At 43.2% G+C, this 16,581-nt stretch overlaps 1 protein-coding gene across 1 annotated transcript in view; it reads right to left on the bottom strand.

Annotated features, from left to right (window-relative positions):
* LOC122402381 (ecdysone receptor) overlaps positions 1–16,581 on the bottom strand; it is a 152,769-nt gene that overhangs the window by 75,256 nt on the left and 60,932 nt on the right. Inside the window, exon 3 of the mRNA XM_043405106.1 lies at positions 8,287–9,533. Within this exon, the coding sequence (XP_043261041.1) occupies positions 8,287–8,755 (469 nt within the window). The 5' untranslated portion in view covers positions 8,756–9,533. The remainder of the gene's footprint in view (positions 1–8,286; positions 9,534–16,581) is intronic.

Raw genomic sequence — 16,581 nt, 5'->3', positions numbered from 1 at the left:
TGACCAAACAGTTAAGTCTCTACACTTGGACTGTTAACAAAATTCCCCTGTTCCTAAGTTATTCTACTTTTTAAACGTTACCAAACAGTTAAGTCTCCACACCTGGAGTGTTAACAAAATTCCCCTATTCCTAAATTATTTCACTTTCTAAAAGTTACCAAACAGTTAAGTCTCTACACCTGAAGTGTTAACAAAATTCCCTTGTTCCTAAGTTATTCTACTTTTTAAACGTTACCAAACAGTTAAGTCTCCACACCTGGACTGTTAATAAAATTCCCCTGTTCCTAAATTACTCCACTTTTTAAACGTTCTCAAACAGTTAAGTCTCCATACTTGGAGTGTTAACAAAATTCCCCTGTTCCTTTCTACTTTGTGGGATTAAAAGAATCGAATTTTTTTTGCATTGTCTTTTAGTATATAGTCTCGAAAATATATCTACCAAATATTAAATTGAAATTCGAAAAACATTATCGAAGATAACAACTGGACGTGAAGCTTTAAAGCTGTTTTTCTCGAAACTACATTTTTCGGCACTGCGTATGTGATAACAGAAAAACTATTCAAGATATCAACAGGAAATTTATACAGTATCTTTAGAACTAGTCTCCCTATATCATGAACTAGTATAATCGCGATATCTGCAATACTTTTTCTTTTATTAACAAAAAGGCAGCCGAATATATGAAAATATTCAGTATTTTTTCGTAAAATAGCTGCCTTTATGCTATTTTTTGTTCTTTTGAAAAGATCCTAGTTCATGCTATAACCACACTCATCTGTATTAAGAATATCGTTGGTTTTTGGATTTCGGATAACTTGTTCGCAAGATATCACATACGCAGTCGGGCGCCGTTCCTAAAAACTGTTGTTTGTTGATCAACAAAAACAGCGTAATCAATAGATATTATGCGTTGCAAAAATTCGTAAATATAGCTAAATATGTAATAAATGTATCTACAAAACACGGAATTAATCGCTCTCTAATAGCCCGTAAAGAAAAATCACAAAGAAACATGTATTTTTCGTGCCTACAAGGTAGAATGGCCCCTTAAGTGTCCACACCTGGAGAGTTAACAAAATTCCCCTGTTCCTAAGTTATTCCACTTTTTAAACGTTCCCAAACAGTTAAGTTTCCCCACTTTTTAAAATTACCAGTTAAATTGCCAAATCAAAATAGTTAAGTTTCCCCCTACTACTGCAAAAAAGATACCCCTGTTGCAAATTGGTGTACCTTTCAAGTGTCGTTGGGCGTCCCAATCTCGATTTTTGCGTTTTAGTTTAATTATTTGTCTGTTTCAAAATGGAGGGAGCCAGAATCGACATCGAAGAAAATATTTTGCTCTCTTGATAACTGCCATGCTCTGCCAGCGTGCAGCGAAAATCAATATTTCGCTCTGTCGGTTTCTGCCTACACAGAGTACGTGAATTCCACCGTCAAGTATCGCGACGAACTTAATAGACATCGACCTGGAACGATTAGGCGCGAAATCTTTTTTGAACTCGTAAACGCGCGTAGAGAATTTACCACGAATAATGGAGGATGGGTGCAGCGTAGCTCGCGAAATTTGTGGCTCCTTTCCCGATGCACAGCGACCGATTTCTCAATTTGCACACGAAGGACTGTCAAGTGCAATTGCAAACACGCATCGCGGACGATGCATCAAAAGCCGAGGTCGCGTCCCAAACACGACCACGGCCCTTGCGAACAGTTCCATCTCCAGTGTGGTTTCTGGTTGCCTGAAACTGAGACGGACACGGGGACCGGAAATGTTGGGTCGACCGGAAGCTAGTCGAAGGACGCTGCCGCGAGAAGACTTTCGAAACGTAGCGGAATTTTTATCCGGAATACAGCCTGACGAGGAAAATTCTATAAACATCGAGGTACAAATATAGTTTTCAGCCCCTTTAAAAAGTTTGACGAAAATATGTTTCCTACCGAACGTTAATCAGTATTTAAACGACAAGAAATTACAGTTGTTTAAATTAAAAATTGATTTTCGATAAAAGTATTAAGGTTACTGTTATATTTTTAAATGGAAGTAGGTGTTTTTAACTTCATAGTATTGTAGGCGGCGTCGAGGGATTGAAGGAAAAATTACTATGAATCGATTGCCTAAGGCCTCGCATTTAAACATAAACAAATGAACGTAAACATTAAGAATACTTTATTAATACCGTAACATTTATCCAACTTCAGGATTTAACACACAAAATAGAAGAAAAGTTTATACAAAGCCAAACTGAAAAGGCGCATGTTAAAAAGGTCCATGTAATTAGTAATTAAATTAAATATTCCAGTGACCTAAATTTTTGTTTTTAAATTTAAGAAACTGCAATTTCTTGACGATGAATACCGATTAACTTCGATAGAATTTTTTTGTCAGATCATCGAAAGGGGCTGATTCGTACCTTACCCTCTACTTTTGTTTCATTTTACTCGTTTTTAAAAAGCAATCGTGGGCGTTCGAAACGATACAAATTGCTTCGAGGCGACGTTAAACAATTGTCGATCGAGGCACCGACGATGTCGATACGGAGTCGCGGTGAAAGCCAATAATTTCGGTTTTCGAATCTTCGGCTGATACGCTCGACGATCACCGGGGAAAGAAACTACGACGCAGAAAACGAACCGCGGGTAATTACCGGATACCAGAAGCAGACCTTTCCGCGCAAAAACCACCGACGTCCAACGATGGAAAATTAAATGGTCCGGCGCGTGTATGCGTGTCCGCGCCAGTCGGAATAATAATTATATGGGCCAGAACGGTCGCCGCGTGGGAGGAACCTGACATATTGTCATTAACCTCGTCCCATCGTCTCCGTTTCACGCGACAGCCGCATACGTCGGGGAGTTCGCGCGAGTGCATTTTACGTAACTGTTGCGCCGATCCGTCGTGCGAATCGATATCGCACGCTCGACCAATCGACGCGTTCGCCCTTCGATCATGCAACCGCACCGAGAGTTGGCGCCATCGATCCATCGAAATTTCTTCCAAACGATAAAAAAAACAAATAAATTTCTGTGTCGTTATAGGGTAGCACTTTCCATGGATAAAACAGGCTTTATTGATATTAACACTAGATTTACGGGCATTGATCGCACGTATATTTATCGATACCTTTCATGTTGACGATTACCTTAATAATTTTCTTTTAATTAGAATATGTATTCGTGAAATTGCACCAAACAAACTCAACGTAAGTAGTTAAAAAATAATATTTACGCGTTCTGCAATTTTAAATATGGAATCTGGCATCCGTCAAATTGACGGCTTCCGTAAATCTAGTGTTAAGAAAGAATGCTATTTATTATAAAAAGAAACCGTAGACTAAAAATATCGAACTACAGTGAAAACTCGATAAATGTCCTCAAGAGCTGTTCCATAAATGATACATTTTTATCCCCACCACTAGGGGGACCCCCCTTGAACCAGTGAGGCGAAGTGTAACCGGAGACGTAGCGGCTTTCTTTAAAAATCTTTATTGCCTTCGTCACTTAGTTTAAATGTCCCTGTCAGTGTGACCACACTACTGTACAAGAAGAAAGTTTTTTATTTTTTACTTTTTTTTAATAAAAATTTTACTATCATGTGGGGAAAATTTTTCTAATTAAAATGAGACACGATATAAATCGGCCAATATTTGTTACCATAATATTGAATTAAATATTGTGTACTCGTATCTTCGCAAGGTCAGTGGATTGGTACATTTATCGAACAGTGGTAGCTAACGAAACCCCCTATTTCATAAGTGTTGCAGTTTTTGATCACTTACGAAACGGTGGAACCGTTCCGTTTGAAAATAGCTATGTACTTTGTAATCGGTAAAGTGCATTAGGTGTATTGAAACAATTTCGAATATATTCAGCAATTTTCAATATTTTCGATTGATATAGATACTGTGCACGTGTAAAACATCGACGAATGTGCAAAATCTAAATGTCATACAATCTATGATTTTCTTGCAAAAATATAAAAAAAGACGCCATCGATCCAACGAAATTTAGAAAAATAATTTTTAAGTGGATATTATAAATTGACTATAGCAATATCTTGAAATGATATATAAATAAACTAAATAAAGATATTATGTTCATACCCTAAAAATAGATTGAAAAATATCTTTTATAGAAAATTAAATTTATATAATTTATATTTATTAATTTAATTAATTCTAAAAAATTCAAAGTTTTATGTGCTTTTACACTAAAATATAATGTTTAATTTTATTATATTATAGTAATATGCCTGATAAAAGGAATATTTTGATGAAATATTAATAGAAATATTGGTAAATATTAGTTTGGATATTTATAGAAATTTTTCCAAACGATAAAAAACTATCTACAAAATAAATTTTTATGTCGTTATAAAATAGCACTTTCCGTGGATAAAACAGGCTTCATTGATATTAAGAATGAATGCTATTTACTGTAAAACAAAAAAACTGTAGACTAAAAATATCGAACTTCTATGCTATCGGTAAGGTGAATTAGGTCTCCCGCCATTGAAACAATTTCGAATATATTCAGCAATTTCTTCTTAAAAAATAACAAAGGGGGCTTAAAAATTCCACCGAACTACCCCCTTGAACGACCCATGCACGTTCACGGAACATTTTTCTCCTGTAAAATACACAGATCGTCTCGTAGATTCGACTGGGACCAGTCAGGTTATCGATAATATTATTAGCAGATTTCAACGGACAAGATTCGCAGGTGGAAGAATGTTGCGTAGTTTGGCAACCGTTGCTTCTGAATATTGTTGCTCGTGTAATATCGATCGCGCGTGTGTGAGTGCATTCGAAGTCTATCTGGGTAGTATTAACCTCGTGTGCTCAAGCAGAGTGTGCGGCTGGCAAACACACCACACACGTGCCGGTCGTTTCTCGTTGCGCGTGCGAGCGGTTCGCTCACGCGAACTGTGTGCATCGTGCACACGCACACGTTCGTGCATCGCCACTCAAGGCCGTATCTGCATCCTGCCGCAATTCACAGCACCACCCGCTATTAGCGCTGGAATATCCACGATGGGTTCTCAGACGCGTCGGGGCCGTGGTAAAAAAAAAAAGGGGGAAAACGCTTTAAAACCTTGACTGAATTTGCGCGCGGTTGACTCTCGAGGGCGCGTCTCGTTCACCGAAAACCTTACGCCCAACCTTTTTCCCGCCATTTTCCCACCGCTTTTTTTCAATTTCTCTCGCACGCTCGGGGGTTCGATCGAGAAATCACCGCACCTCGAAACCAGGATTTCTCGAAAATTAAAAAATTCTCTCGAGACACTTTTTCCTTCCTGCCGTTGAATATTTATTTGCTAAAGAAACACGATAGAGTTTCGGATTAATGTAGTTTTACGTAAACGAAAATGCTGTTCTTAGCTCGACGGTTTTCCGCTAACTGAGCTCGAGGCTCGGGGGGGGAAAAAACGGGACGCTCAGGGGGTGCAATAAACGAGTGTCTTCCTCAGGTAGTACTGACCGTTGCAAGGGAGGGGACTTCGCCAATGAATACAAATTTTCATCAAAAATACATGCATGCAATGCTTATTCTCAACACCAGTGTATAATAATAAAAGAAAAAGGGAAAAGTCTGTAAGCGTGTGTTATGGTAATGGTTTTAAAATTTTTCCTGGCCTGTTATCTTCCCGTTACTGTCATGCGGGTTCAATCGACAGCCGCAAACAAAATACCCATATCGCGCCAAAAACCGCTTAGAACCCCAACGATTGTGGACTCCGTTGCGCAATTAACGTCACAGCCCACATAAACAGCGACACGACGCCCCCGATTCGTGGAAATTTTGTGAGGGAAACCGTGGAGCCGGCTATACAAATTTTAACGTTTCATCGTGAAAATTCTCTTCCTTAAATAACAGCGCTGTCAACCGTCGGAGGTCCGCCAAAAATTTCTTCGATTAAGAGAAATTGGAAATTTTAACGCAGATCGTTCTTGTTGAGTTTCTATCAAACTGTTGATTTATTTTTAGTCCTTAAAAACGAAATTAACAGTTTTTCTGTTTAACTTTGGCGTCGAGTGTATCGGAGAGAAATCGTATCGTTAGCGAGGTTGCCTCAGGCGTAACTTTTGAATGAAATGGGATAGCTGTCGATCTAATTAACGAACGACGTCTCGCAAAAAGCGAGCAAAACGGTCCTTTCAGCACGCGAAGAAAAGTTATTAGCGTCCCGATCGATGATCTAGACCGATAAAACGACAACCGCGCACACGTGACGCGTAGAAACAAGGGAGAGAAGTTGCACCCTCTATGATAAAACGAGCCAATTAGTACATGCCGCCGAACAGAAAAATATTATCCTATTTTTAAACTGTTAAAAGGCAGGCGAGCTCGATCAATCGTCGCCGCGAATCGTATCTCGGAAACCAGAAAAAAGAAAGATCGTGAAATAATTATTTAAAAATCGAACCGAACACGAAATCGTTACGCGTATTGAATGCATTAAATTTAGCGAGGTTAGCGACGCGATGGAAATTCGTTCGAGTATTTTCTGCCTTTGTACGACCGGTTATTGGAAAACCTTCGTTCCTGGTAAACAATACTTTCGTCCCTTTTGTATTCCATCGACTATTTATCTTCGAGTGTTTCGTTCGTTCGCGAATAAAAAAAAAAAGAAGCAAAGTCACGGTTAACCCAGTCTTATTAAGGCCTCATTTGGCGCAACAAACATCTCAATGCAGAAAACCGCCGTTGAATCTCTCCCCGGCGTGCCGCGTCTCGCATTCATCTTGGTTTTTCACCCTCGCGAGATGTCTGAACGTCTCCATTTTCTAAAGCCGCTATTTAACCCTACGAAGCGGTGATTTTGTAAGATTTTTTCAACGAACGGACGGCCCCGTGGCGGCCATGCTTATTATGCGTAATATTCTTATATCGAACTTCGGCTTTCTAATCTTTTCGAAACACTTGCTATTAAAAATTTTCATATATCCATACTTTGTTAAAAGGGGCGATAAAATTTAATTCTGTCTAAAACGGCATTCTGTTGCACGTGGTGTAAACGTTTTAAACGATATATTTACGAAAACATTAAGAAAATAACATGAAAGCGATGCGTCGGAGCATATTACGACGCGTACCGTCGCTGTCGATTTCTCAATAAAAATTCCTCGGCTCGCCTCTTGTTTCACCGTGTCCGAACAGTGTTAAAGGCCTCCCTGGGGCTGGCGGTGATTTACGATTGCGCGAAATTTTTATGAATCGCGATATACGCGCCCGGGAACAATCGTCGATCGCGAACGCGACGAGACGGCGCGCGCAGCACGCGAGAACGGCGCAGTATGGCAGTAGTGCAAGCAATCACTTGGATTGACGGAAGTGGACACGAGAGACAAAGGGGGCGGGCAGGGTGGAAGGAGGGGGGAACAGAAGGGGAAGGGGAGGGGTGCGTGTGAGAGGAGAACGTGGCCGGTGACGTCACATCCGGTTGCTCGTCGACGTTTCACTCTCTTTTTCTCGCCGACGACGCGCGACCAGGAGAAAGAAACGCGAACGCGTGCTGAATTTCCGATTGCGCGCTGTCTTTTCGCATCTCGGAACCGGCGCGGATCGGATTCCACTCCGAAAACTATAAAACGATACTAAGCACGGGAGATTAGAAACGATTAGGTTTGCTCCGGAACGACAGGGACTCTGGTGCCCCATCTGGAACAACGAGGACTAGTAGACATCCTCGTAAAAAGGGATTTCGAGAATGCAGGGGACTCTAGAAATATTGTGGGTGCTCTGGATGGTGCAGAGGATCTTGGAAATGGCATAGATTCGCTGGCGGTATTAGTGAAATGGTACTAAAGGCTAGGGTTCGCTAAAATGTTCCTGAAACTAGCTCTAGTATAATTGTGTGATGACTGAAACCACGTGCATGGGACTTCATGATGATACAAATACTAAGAGTACTTGTTGAAATGGTATTGAACGCTCATATTCTTTCGAAAGTCCATGGAACTACCTCTATCAAGGTTGTGAGGCACTCTAGCGGCTGTAAAGTGTTTTAAAGACCATCTATGAATTCTTTGCAATTCCAAGACTATAATATTTGCTAAAGTCCTCGTTGAAAGTGATCCAAGTACCTAGAATCTCTGAAGTATTCATGAAACCCAGCTCTAGCAAGCTGAGATGTCCCTGAAACTAGCTCTGGCATAATCGTGTGATGCTCTAGATGCTATGGAGTACCACTGAAACCACTTGGATGCAACTAAACGATCAATGGTGTCTGCTACGCTGGCGTTCGGTATAGCGTGGATCCTGGATTAGTTTAAAGGTTCTCCACTTACCTATCTTACTGTTGGGACTGTAAGGATCGTAGCTGCTGGTGCTCATAGGACTGGCGTATCCATTGTTGCTGGCGGGTTGCTGCTGTTGGTGTGCCAGGGGGCTGGAGTGTGCCAAGGGGGGTTGCTGTTGCTGCGAGTCACTCAGCTGTTGCTGAGGAGTCGTGTACACCACGTGCTGGTTCTGCAGCGTGGCGGAGGGCGATCCAGGACTGTTCGTGGACAACCAATCGTCCGGTCGCGAGCTTTTATTGCCGCTGGCGATGGCGGCGAAGAGGCCGGTGGCCGCTGTAACCGGTCCGGTGACCGACGAGGGCGTCGTGGAGGTACCAGCCAGGTGTTCCGGCGTCTCGGCCTTGATCAGCGTCAAGGACGCCGCTCCAGACACCACCGAGGCGAGCGTACCTACGCTCGCTGCCCCGGTCGCCGAGCCTCCGTTCGTCGTGTCCATGCTGGAGTCGCTGGTGTCCATGCTGGACGCGGCTGGATCGGCTGCGGCTAACCTGGAAGTGGCTGCCAACACGACACCCCCCGTGCCAACCACTCCCGTCGCCTCATCGTAACGCACCGCTACGTTGCCGCTCACTAAGCTGGCCACCGTGACGGGTCCTCTGCTCACCTCTGTCCACCTCCCTCTGTAGCTCGCTTCCGGTTGCTTTCCTCGACGACTCTCGACGGTATCGGTTACCCCGGATCTCGGGATCACGGGATCGAACTCCCTTTACCCGCTCTCTCTCTCTGCTCGCGGCCCACGTTCCTCTTGGTTCCTCTCGGTTCCGCGCGGGGAAGGCAGTGCTTTCTATTCTATTCGTAAATACTCAGAGTTCAGGGTTTCGCGCCCCCGAACGATTATGCACTCGCGGATAAAAATAACGAGCACTCTCTTGTTTCAACGACCACCGCGGCCAAGATGGACGATCCTCTGATCGTTCGCGGAATAAACCCTTCGGTACCGTCGCCCACGCAGATCCCTCGTCGCCTTTCGACGGCAGGGTATCCCTCCCGGATGCTTCTCGTACCGTTTCCTTTCCTTTCGGTTCCTATTATGCTCGCTTATACTCTGTCTATCACGAACGGACGCGAACGACCGAGTTGCAACCAGGCTCGATTGTTCCTTCGACTTTCCTCCGGCGCCTGTTTCGTCGCGGTTCAAGGGACTTCCTCTACCGCATCTTGACGCGCGCCTCGAACCTCGGCTGCAGGTGCATACTGCTCGAATCGAATTGTCGCCCGTTGCTGTCTTGAGGTATCTGTAACAGAACACGACGGTATCGTCAGCCATCGGTCGTCGAGGTTCACGCGATCAATTTCTAGGAATTGTAGACCCTTACACGTTCTAAAAAAATTTTTAAGTTAAAGATAACGAACCGTGCTACCTTTTATTGAAAACGAGCGAAGAAAACAGTACTCTTTTATAACTTTAACAGTGAAACTTTATTCAACGGTTCTGAAGGACGTCTCGACCGAGGTGACGCTTAGATCCCCGAAAGGAAAAATCCGGCATCCGCTTAAAGAAAGAACAGTCCCAGGCCTTTAGGCCTGATGGTACCAATACGGTCTCCGTATGCAGATAATGATTATTTATTAACAATCCAACACCTTTCAACCCCCGTCGACGTTTTCGTGAAGCATAATTTGATTCGAGGATTTCGCTTGCAATCATCGCCTGTACAATGCTCGATAAGAGATACGCGCGTATTTTATTAAGAATCCTCGTAATACGAGAGAGATAAACCGCTTAATGCAACAGGGTTCAGTGTACCCAAAATTAGCGTCATAATCGCGGTGCTACTCCAATCGATGCGAAAGATTGCCAGGCCTTATCGAGCAGATCTTGATAAGCTATCGTCGTAGACGCGTTATCTTTAACCTCGCGTTCTTTAATGGAACGATTAAGCAGGATGAATGCAGTTGTTAAACCGAGACAGTTAAATTTAGCGATGACTCGATCCCGCGACCGAACACCGCGAGTCTCGTCATCGAGAGCATTAATTCGTCGGAATCAACGACTGTTTACGAATTCGATCGAACGCGACGACACACACCGAGGCGGAATTCATCGTCTTGACCTCTGTTCGAGAAACGTGCAAAGACGTTTTTATCGACGGGCAAAGTTAAACGGGAGGAAATTAAATGGCAATCGGGATTCGCGAAGAAACGATCCATTCGGCGAAACTCGTGTAACGTTGACCGCACGACGCGTCATTATTGCCAACGGAAATGTTCGAGACGACAGCTTCGGGGCCCCCGATGTGCTACGCAATTTCCTTCTGCGTGGAGAAATCTCCAGTAATGACACGCTTCAACGATCGAACGAACACGGCACGATGAAACGGGAGGCTCCCTCGGATATTCCTGGTGCTTCGATCTAAACTTCCCGGCGGTCTAAAACTCGCCTCGCGGCCAATAAAACTCGCAAGAACGTCGAGACGCCGGTGAAGCAATTCGGGATCAAAAGTTTCCTCCGATCGAGGCGGCGATTTTTTTTTAATTTCCTCCGAGCGGACCAAACTTGGTTCGAAGTTGTCCTGCAACTGAGAACGTTTCGACTCGAGGAACGTGGATTTAAAAATGTTATTTCTAAAAATTCGTTCGCAGTCTCAGGGTATTGTTTATACGATTTCTTTTTCATCGTTTCGAGAGTCGCGCGTTACCTAATGCAACCATAATGGCGTCGAGTTGACAGAGCTTCGTGCCTGTACGCGTTCGATGCAACGAAGCCACGTGGAAATCGAGTGGAGAGGTATCAGGTTTACAACCACGCAGAGAGTCGCGTTTAAGAAGCGTCGCTTGGAACAATGTAACCGTAAATTGATAGGATGCTCTGTCCATTGTAGGACGCGTTTTTATCAACGACGAGGAGTGAAAGTCGCTGTTAGTTACGTAAAAGATGCGTGCCGATACGCTCGTCGTTCGCGACTTGTCAAAACGAGTCGCGAACCGACGACCATAGGAACTTGGGATTCTTTATATTATGTGATACAAACAAAAAACGTGAGAAATGGTAATAACCTCGTGGAACAGATGGCAGCACCCTCGACGACCTCTAGAGCCTTCATAGATCACCACGTGATCCGCGCGCGTAAACGGTCGAACGATCGACGCCCATAACCACAAAATCACACGCACTCGTGACACTCGTCGAACTGTCTCACGAAATAAACACTTGCGGACACTACCACTCAAGAAACGCCAAACGAGCTCTAAATACAAAAAAAAAAATCGGATTAAGACGATCCTGGAAGCCTCGTAGCTCCCAAAATCTCACGGATCAACACCTGATCTTGCACACTCGATCGACACTGTAGCGTTACGGAAAGAATATCGGCGACTGACCGGTTGGAAAATTGCGGAACGAGGGAATCCCCCGTAGATCGACGGAACGAATCGTGAGGAAAGAGTCCGCGATTTGACGCGGGACGCGCGATTCGACGGAACGAACCGCGACGCGTGACGCAGTTACCGAAACTGGCGGCACGAGCCTCCCTCCATCAGTCACCGCGGGCCTTGAGACGGTCCCTCGTGGTGGGACAACGAAGGTGGATCGACTGGGTCCGCGACTTTCTACGCAGCCCGAGAACTGGCCCTAAAAAGAACACCGGGAAGGTCGGACGTCGGCGCGCTTTTGCCTCGACCCCTCTCCAACCCCCACTGAGGCCCCGTGGAGCCTTTTGTTTATCCTCTACCCCCCTCCTCTCTCTGTGTTTACGAACCTGATCGCGGCCGTCCTTAAGGGACGCAACCGGGTTGTCCGGGGTCGAAAAGTAAACTTATTATTTCGCTACTAATTTCAAAGTACGATTCAAAGACCTACGGAAAAGCTACTTAAAAACATCACGTTTTAAATATTTATTTATCACACGAAAACCCGTTGGGGTACGAGAAGAACTATGATATTTTAACGTGTAGAAGAAAATAGGATTGATATTGGGACTTACGATTATAAACTGTAAACCTGATTTTTAAAAGAGTAAATTTTGAAAAGTATCTCTTTAAAGGGAAGTCTACTGGTATTAGGTATTATAGGCAGGGTACAAGAGAAACTATAAAGAAGAAAATAAAATTGATATTGGGCCTTATGATCATAAATTGTAAACCTGATTTTTCAATGCGTAAATTTTAGAAAATATCTCTATAAGAAGAAGTCTACTGGCGTTAGGTACTATAGGTAAGGTACAAAAGAAACTATAAAGAAGAAAATAAAATTGATATTGGGCCTTATGATTATAATTTGTAAACCTGATTTTTAAAAGAGTAAATTTTGAAAAGTATTTCTACAAAGGGAAGTCTACTGGTATTAGGTATTATAGGTAGGGTACAAGAGAAACTATAAAGAAGAAAATAAAATTGATATTGGGCCGTATGATTATAAATTGTAAACCTGATTTTTGAATGCGTAAATTTTAGAAAATATCTCTATAAGAAGTCTACTGACGTTAGTTACTATAATATCGAAGCTTACTTCGTATTAAATATATTACTCCGAATTAGGTTCTTGTTAGAACAGTAAAGATGCAATATATATAAACCGTAGGGAATAACTGAATTGCAATTGTAAATGCCTCGGAACGCGAAGGGTTAAGCGTTGGGGCCGATTCTGCGAAAAAACGGGGAGCTGTGATCCATGGGGTCATCAAAGAGTACTCGATGCTCTTTACGTAACGAAGGACTCAGGAGATTCTAGAGTCTTCGGGGTCCATTAGACCGCGTCGGAAAAAACGACATCATCGATGGAGCAATTCTCGAGTCGTTAAGGTTTCCCCGTATTACGTGAATCACGCAACACCTCGTCGAGATACGCGTTATCCTCGAGGTTCAGCAACAGCGAAGCGAAAGGATACCGACGGAAAAAAGCTCTGAGAAATCTCGGCCGGGATTTTTTCAACGGTGTCCATCCAGGTATCGAATCGAGAGAAAGAGAGAGAGAGAGAAAGAGAGGATCGGTGAACGGAGACCGAGGGAAAATTACCGTGTGGCTTGGACTGCCACTCGACGAGCTAATGCACGGTAGAAATGAATAAAAGGCGATGTGAGATTCGAGTACAATGTAATTGAAGGCTTGCATGGGAAATGAAAATGGAGAAACGACGCGGCTGACAGTTTGTCGAGGGGAAACGCGATAACGCGTCGCGACGGGGATTGTTCAAACAGGTGCTGTCCGAGTGGGAAAATAAGAGATTCTTCAATTAAACGGATCGTGAAATTTCCGCGCGACGTTCAGCAGCATCAGATTCAGACCATTTCAACGAAATCGAGACGGTGAATTCTATTTCTCACGCTTCGATACCGAAATCCTGATAGTTTCGACATTTTTTATTTCACCGACCGTGGACTTTGAACTAGAGATTTCTCTTGTTACTAACAGTGTAATTCCGCGAATAAAATTTCCTCTTCACAATAGTCGAAGCGTCGAAAAGAGATCGAGGTCCCGGAAAATTTATCCATCGGTCGTGGTTGATTTAAAAAAAACCAGTTTTAGGTGTCCCGGTCACTGGAAAAAGGAAAAAGGAGGACCTTGAAAACAACGGAGCAAATTACGAGCGCCTCTCGCGAAAGCACCGCGTCAGCACGATGGACGAAGGGGGGGTTCCCTTATCCCTGGCATCGATCTATCGATCGCCAGGCTCCTCGACTCTTCCCCTTCGGTCCAATCAAGACCGTCGTACCGCTGAAAACGGCGATTTATTAATCATCGCCGGCTCTGTTGTCATCTCGAACACGCACGGCCGACTTCTGACAATGGCAGCCTGGTAGGCCGTGTGTCACCGACAGACCCAGCATGCTCTGCGCGTCGTTGCCCGTTCGACTAATCGATTATTAAAACTCGAGCCGCCCAACCGACCCGGTCGACAACGTGCCACGTAATCTTAATATTTGGACGACGTAACGACAAATACCTGAGCGTCGTTAATACGCTCGCTATCGCGAGTTTACGAAAATATCGTATGTGCAATACGATTTAATTAAACCACGATATCGGATTATCGAACTCAGCTCCTATTCAGTTATTCGGGGAACACGGGCGATTTCATTCAGGGAACCGTTCCCCGGATCGGGGTTGATAAAAGGACTGGAATCACTTGTTTATATAATATATAGACGGTTCTGCGACTACGAACACGATTAAAATGTTTGTTATGAAATTAAGAATAACCGGGAGTGTGGATTACTCGCGATAATTGGATGTTCCCAGAAACACCGGATGCGATTCAAAATCTCCCATGGTATTATTATTATTTAAACCGATACATAATTTGTTGATGATTTATATAAATTCTATATACACTGTATGTCTAGTAGGTCTATAGGAATACTGATTTTGCAAAAACATACACGGTTGAGGGATGAAAAATAAGAACTACTCGAGTTTTTGTGAACTAAAACCGATATTTTTGTTCGAGTTGTAGTTTAGTCGAGCAACGTAGAGGGAAATTAATTTCGTTGCAACGGTTGTGCATACGCTTATCAAACGAAACGATGACTATTTCTGGCGTTAGAAGCTCGGATGGGCGTCGACGGTGAATGAAATAGCGTTTTCGCGATAGCTACTTCCGGTCGGGAAGGTCGAGCTACGCGTCGTAGTACTTCCTGATCGTGTGTACCGTATGCTCGTGCCATTGATGAATCAATTAGCCAATTGCAAGACGATGTGCACGGTTTCATCCAATAGATATCAAAGATCTATAAATTTACGCCCACTATAATCCCAGAAATTTTCGGATCTTCCTTAAGAAAGTGGAAATATTTATAAAGCATTCTTTAAAAAACAAAAGGCTGTGTTTCATTTTATCTGTACCGGAAATTTGCTCATCTCTGATCAAAGGTATATTCTGGTCTAGAACTTCTTTCCATAAAGTACACGATATTTCGAGTTCTAATTAACCGAATGGCTTGAAATTTACACAGAGTCTTCAGTAGACAATACCGTAATCGCAGGAAGCACGATATTTTAAAAATATTGAGTGTTTCATATTTCTTTTTAGCCTGCTATAAAAGATAGAAAAGATAGATACTCAAACTTCGAATCACCCTTTTTCATATTTACATTTAGTCTTTTGTAGCGTCCGCGATTCTCAATATTTGAAAAAAATTATATGTACACCTAAGACGACAACAAATACACGTTCTAAGTATTAAATAAAAGAGTGTAATATTTTTTTTTGCAGAAAATTCTCGAAGAAAACTCGGAGAGAATTCTGGTTCGTCGTCGAAGACGAATAAATTTAATTCGTTGTTGCGCGCAATGTGCTAAACGTTGAGACCACCTAGCAAATTTCGTCGCAAAAAATTCGCCATAGAAGATGCGTGCAACAATGAAAACAGATATTGAAACGCGAACGTAGCAACTGCTCGACGAAAACCAGCCATGCGCCCGTCAGCATCCCTTAAATCCCATTCCCACCCTTCTGAGAAGTTCGCGGAGACCTCGTTCGGACGACTGGGCTCCAAAGTAGTCCTGTATAATGCAAATTCGATCGAATTGTAGGCAAGACCCGCGGGACAACACCGAGAACGGGGCTAGGAAGTTCGGAAACTTCGGGGTGTAAAACGAACCAAGGGGATGAAAGCCATACGAGTAGCCAGCGGAATATCGATCTGACCGGAGTCTGCATCCCTCCTCTCCAACCCTTGCCTACCAAGCAACGGGATCCTGGGTGGGGAGCCTAACCTTCGACACTAACCCTGACCCACCCCACTGTACTCGCCCGCCAATTTCTCTCTTCCTTTTGCGACTCTCTTTCTCGTTTCTCCCTCTGTCGATCGTTCCAATCCTCTCTTCGTTCCGTTTTATTTCCTCCCGTACGCGGCTTTCGCCCTGTTTTCACCGGCCATTCCGGTCCAGGGGGTCAGAAACATCGATCTTTCAATTATTTTCGATCGCCGCGCGTAAATTAATGCAAATGTATTTTTTTATAATGGATTCCTCGTGAATTCGACACTTTACCACGATATTAATAGCAAAAGGGTGCATAAATAAAATAGAAAGGAAAAAGAAAATAACCGAATAGTCTCGCAGCAACAAAATCGATTCTTCGCCACGTCAATTTAGTTTATAATGATTTGCTCGATAATAGGGTACACGTTTAAATTAATAGCTAGAACAAAGGATTAATTATAATCGAATCATATTCCCCATTAAATGTTCGAATAGTCTCAGCGGGACGTCGAAGAAAAACAAAATTAATTTCTCGAAAATTTGATTTCAATACACAGGGTGGTCCATGCAGCTGTTTCAATCCATTATTAATGCATTTACGAAAAAATGTCAAAGGAGAAAGGTAAATGGCTCGAAGAGCA

Source organism: Colletes gigas, unplaced genomic scaffold, assembly GCF_013123115.1.
Source record: "Colletes gigas isolate AHSC1104 unplaced genomic scaffold, ASM1312311v1 Colletes_gigas_Sc00035, whole genome shotgun sequence".
Classification (NCBI taxonomy): domain Eukaryota; kingdom Metazoa; phylum Arthropoda; class Insecta; order Hymenoptera; family Colletidae; genus Colletes; species Colletes gigas.
This window is presented reverse-complemented; position numbering and strand designations above follow the sequence as displayed.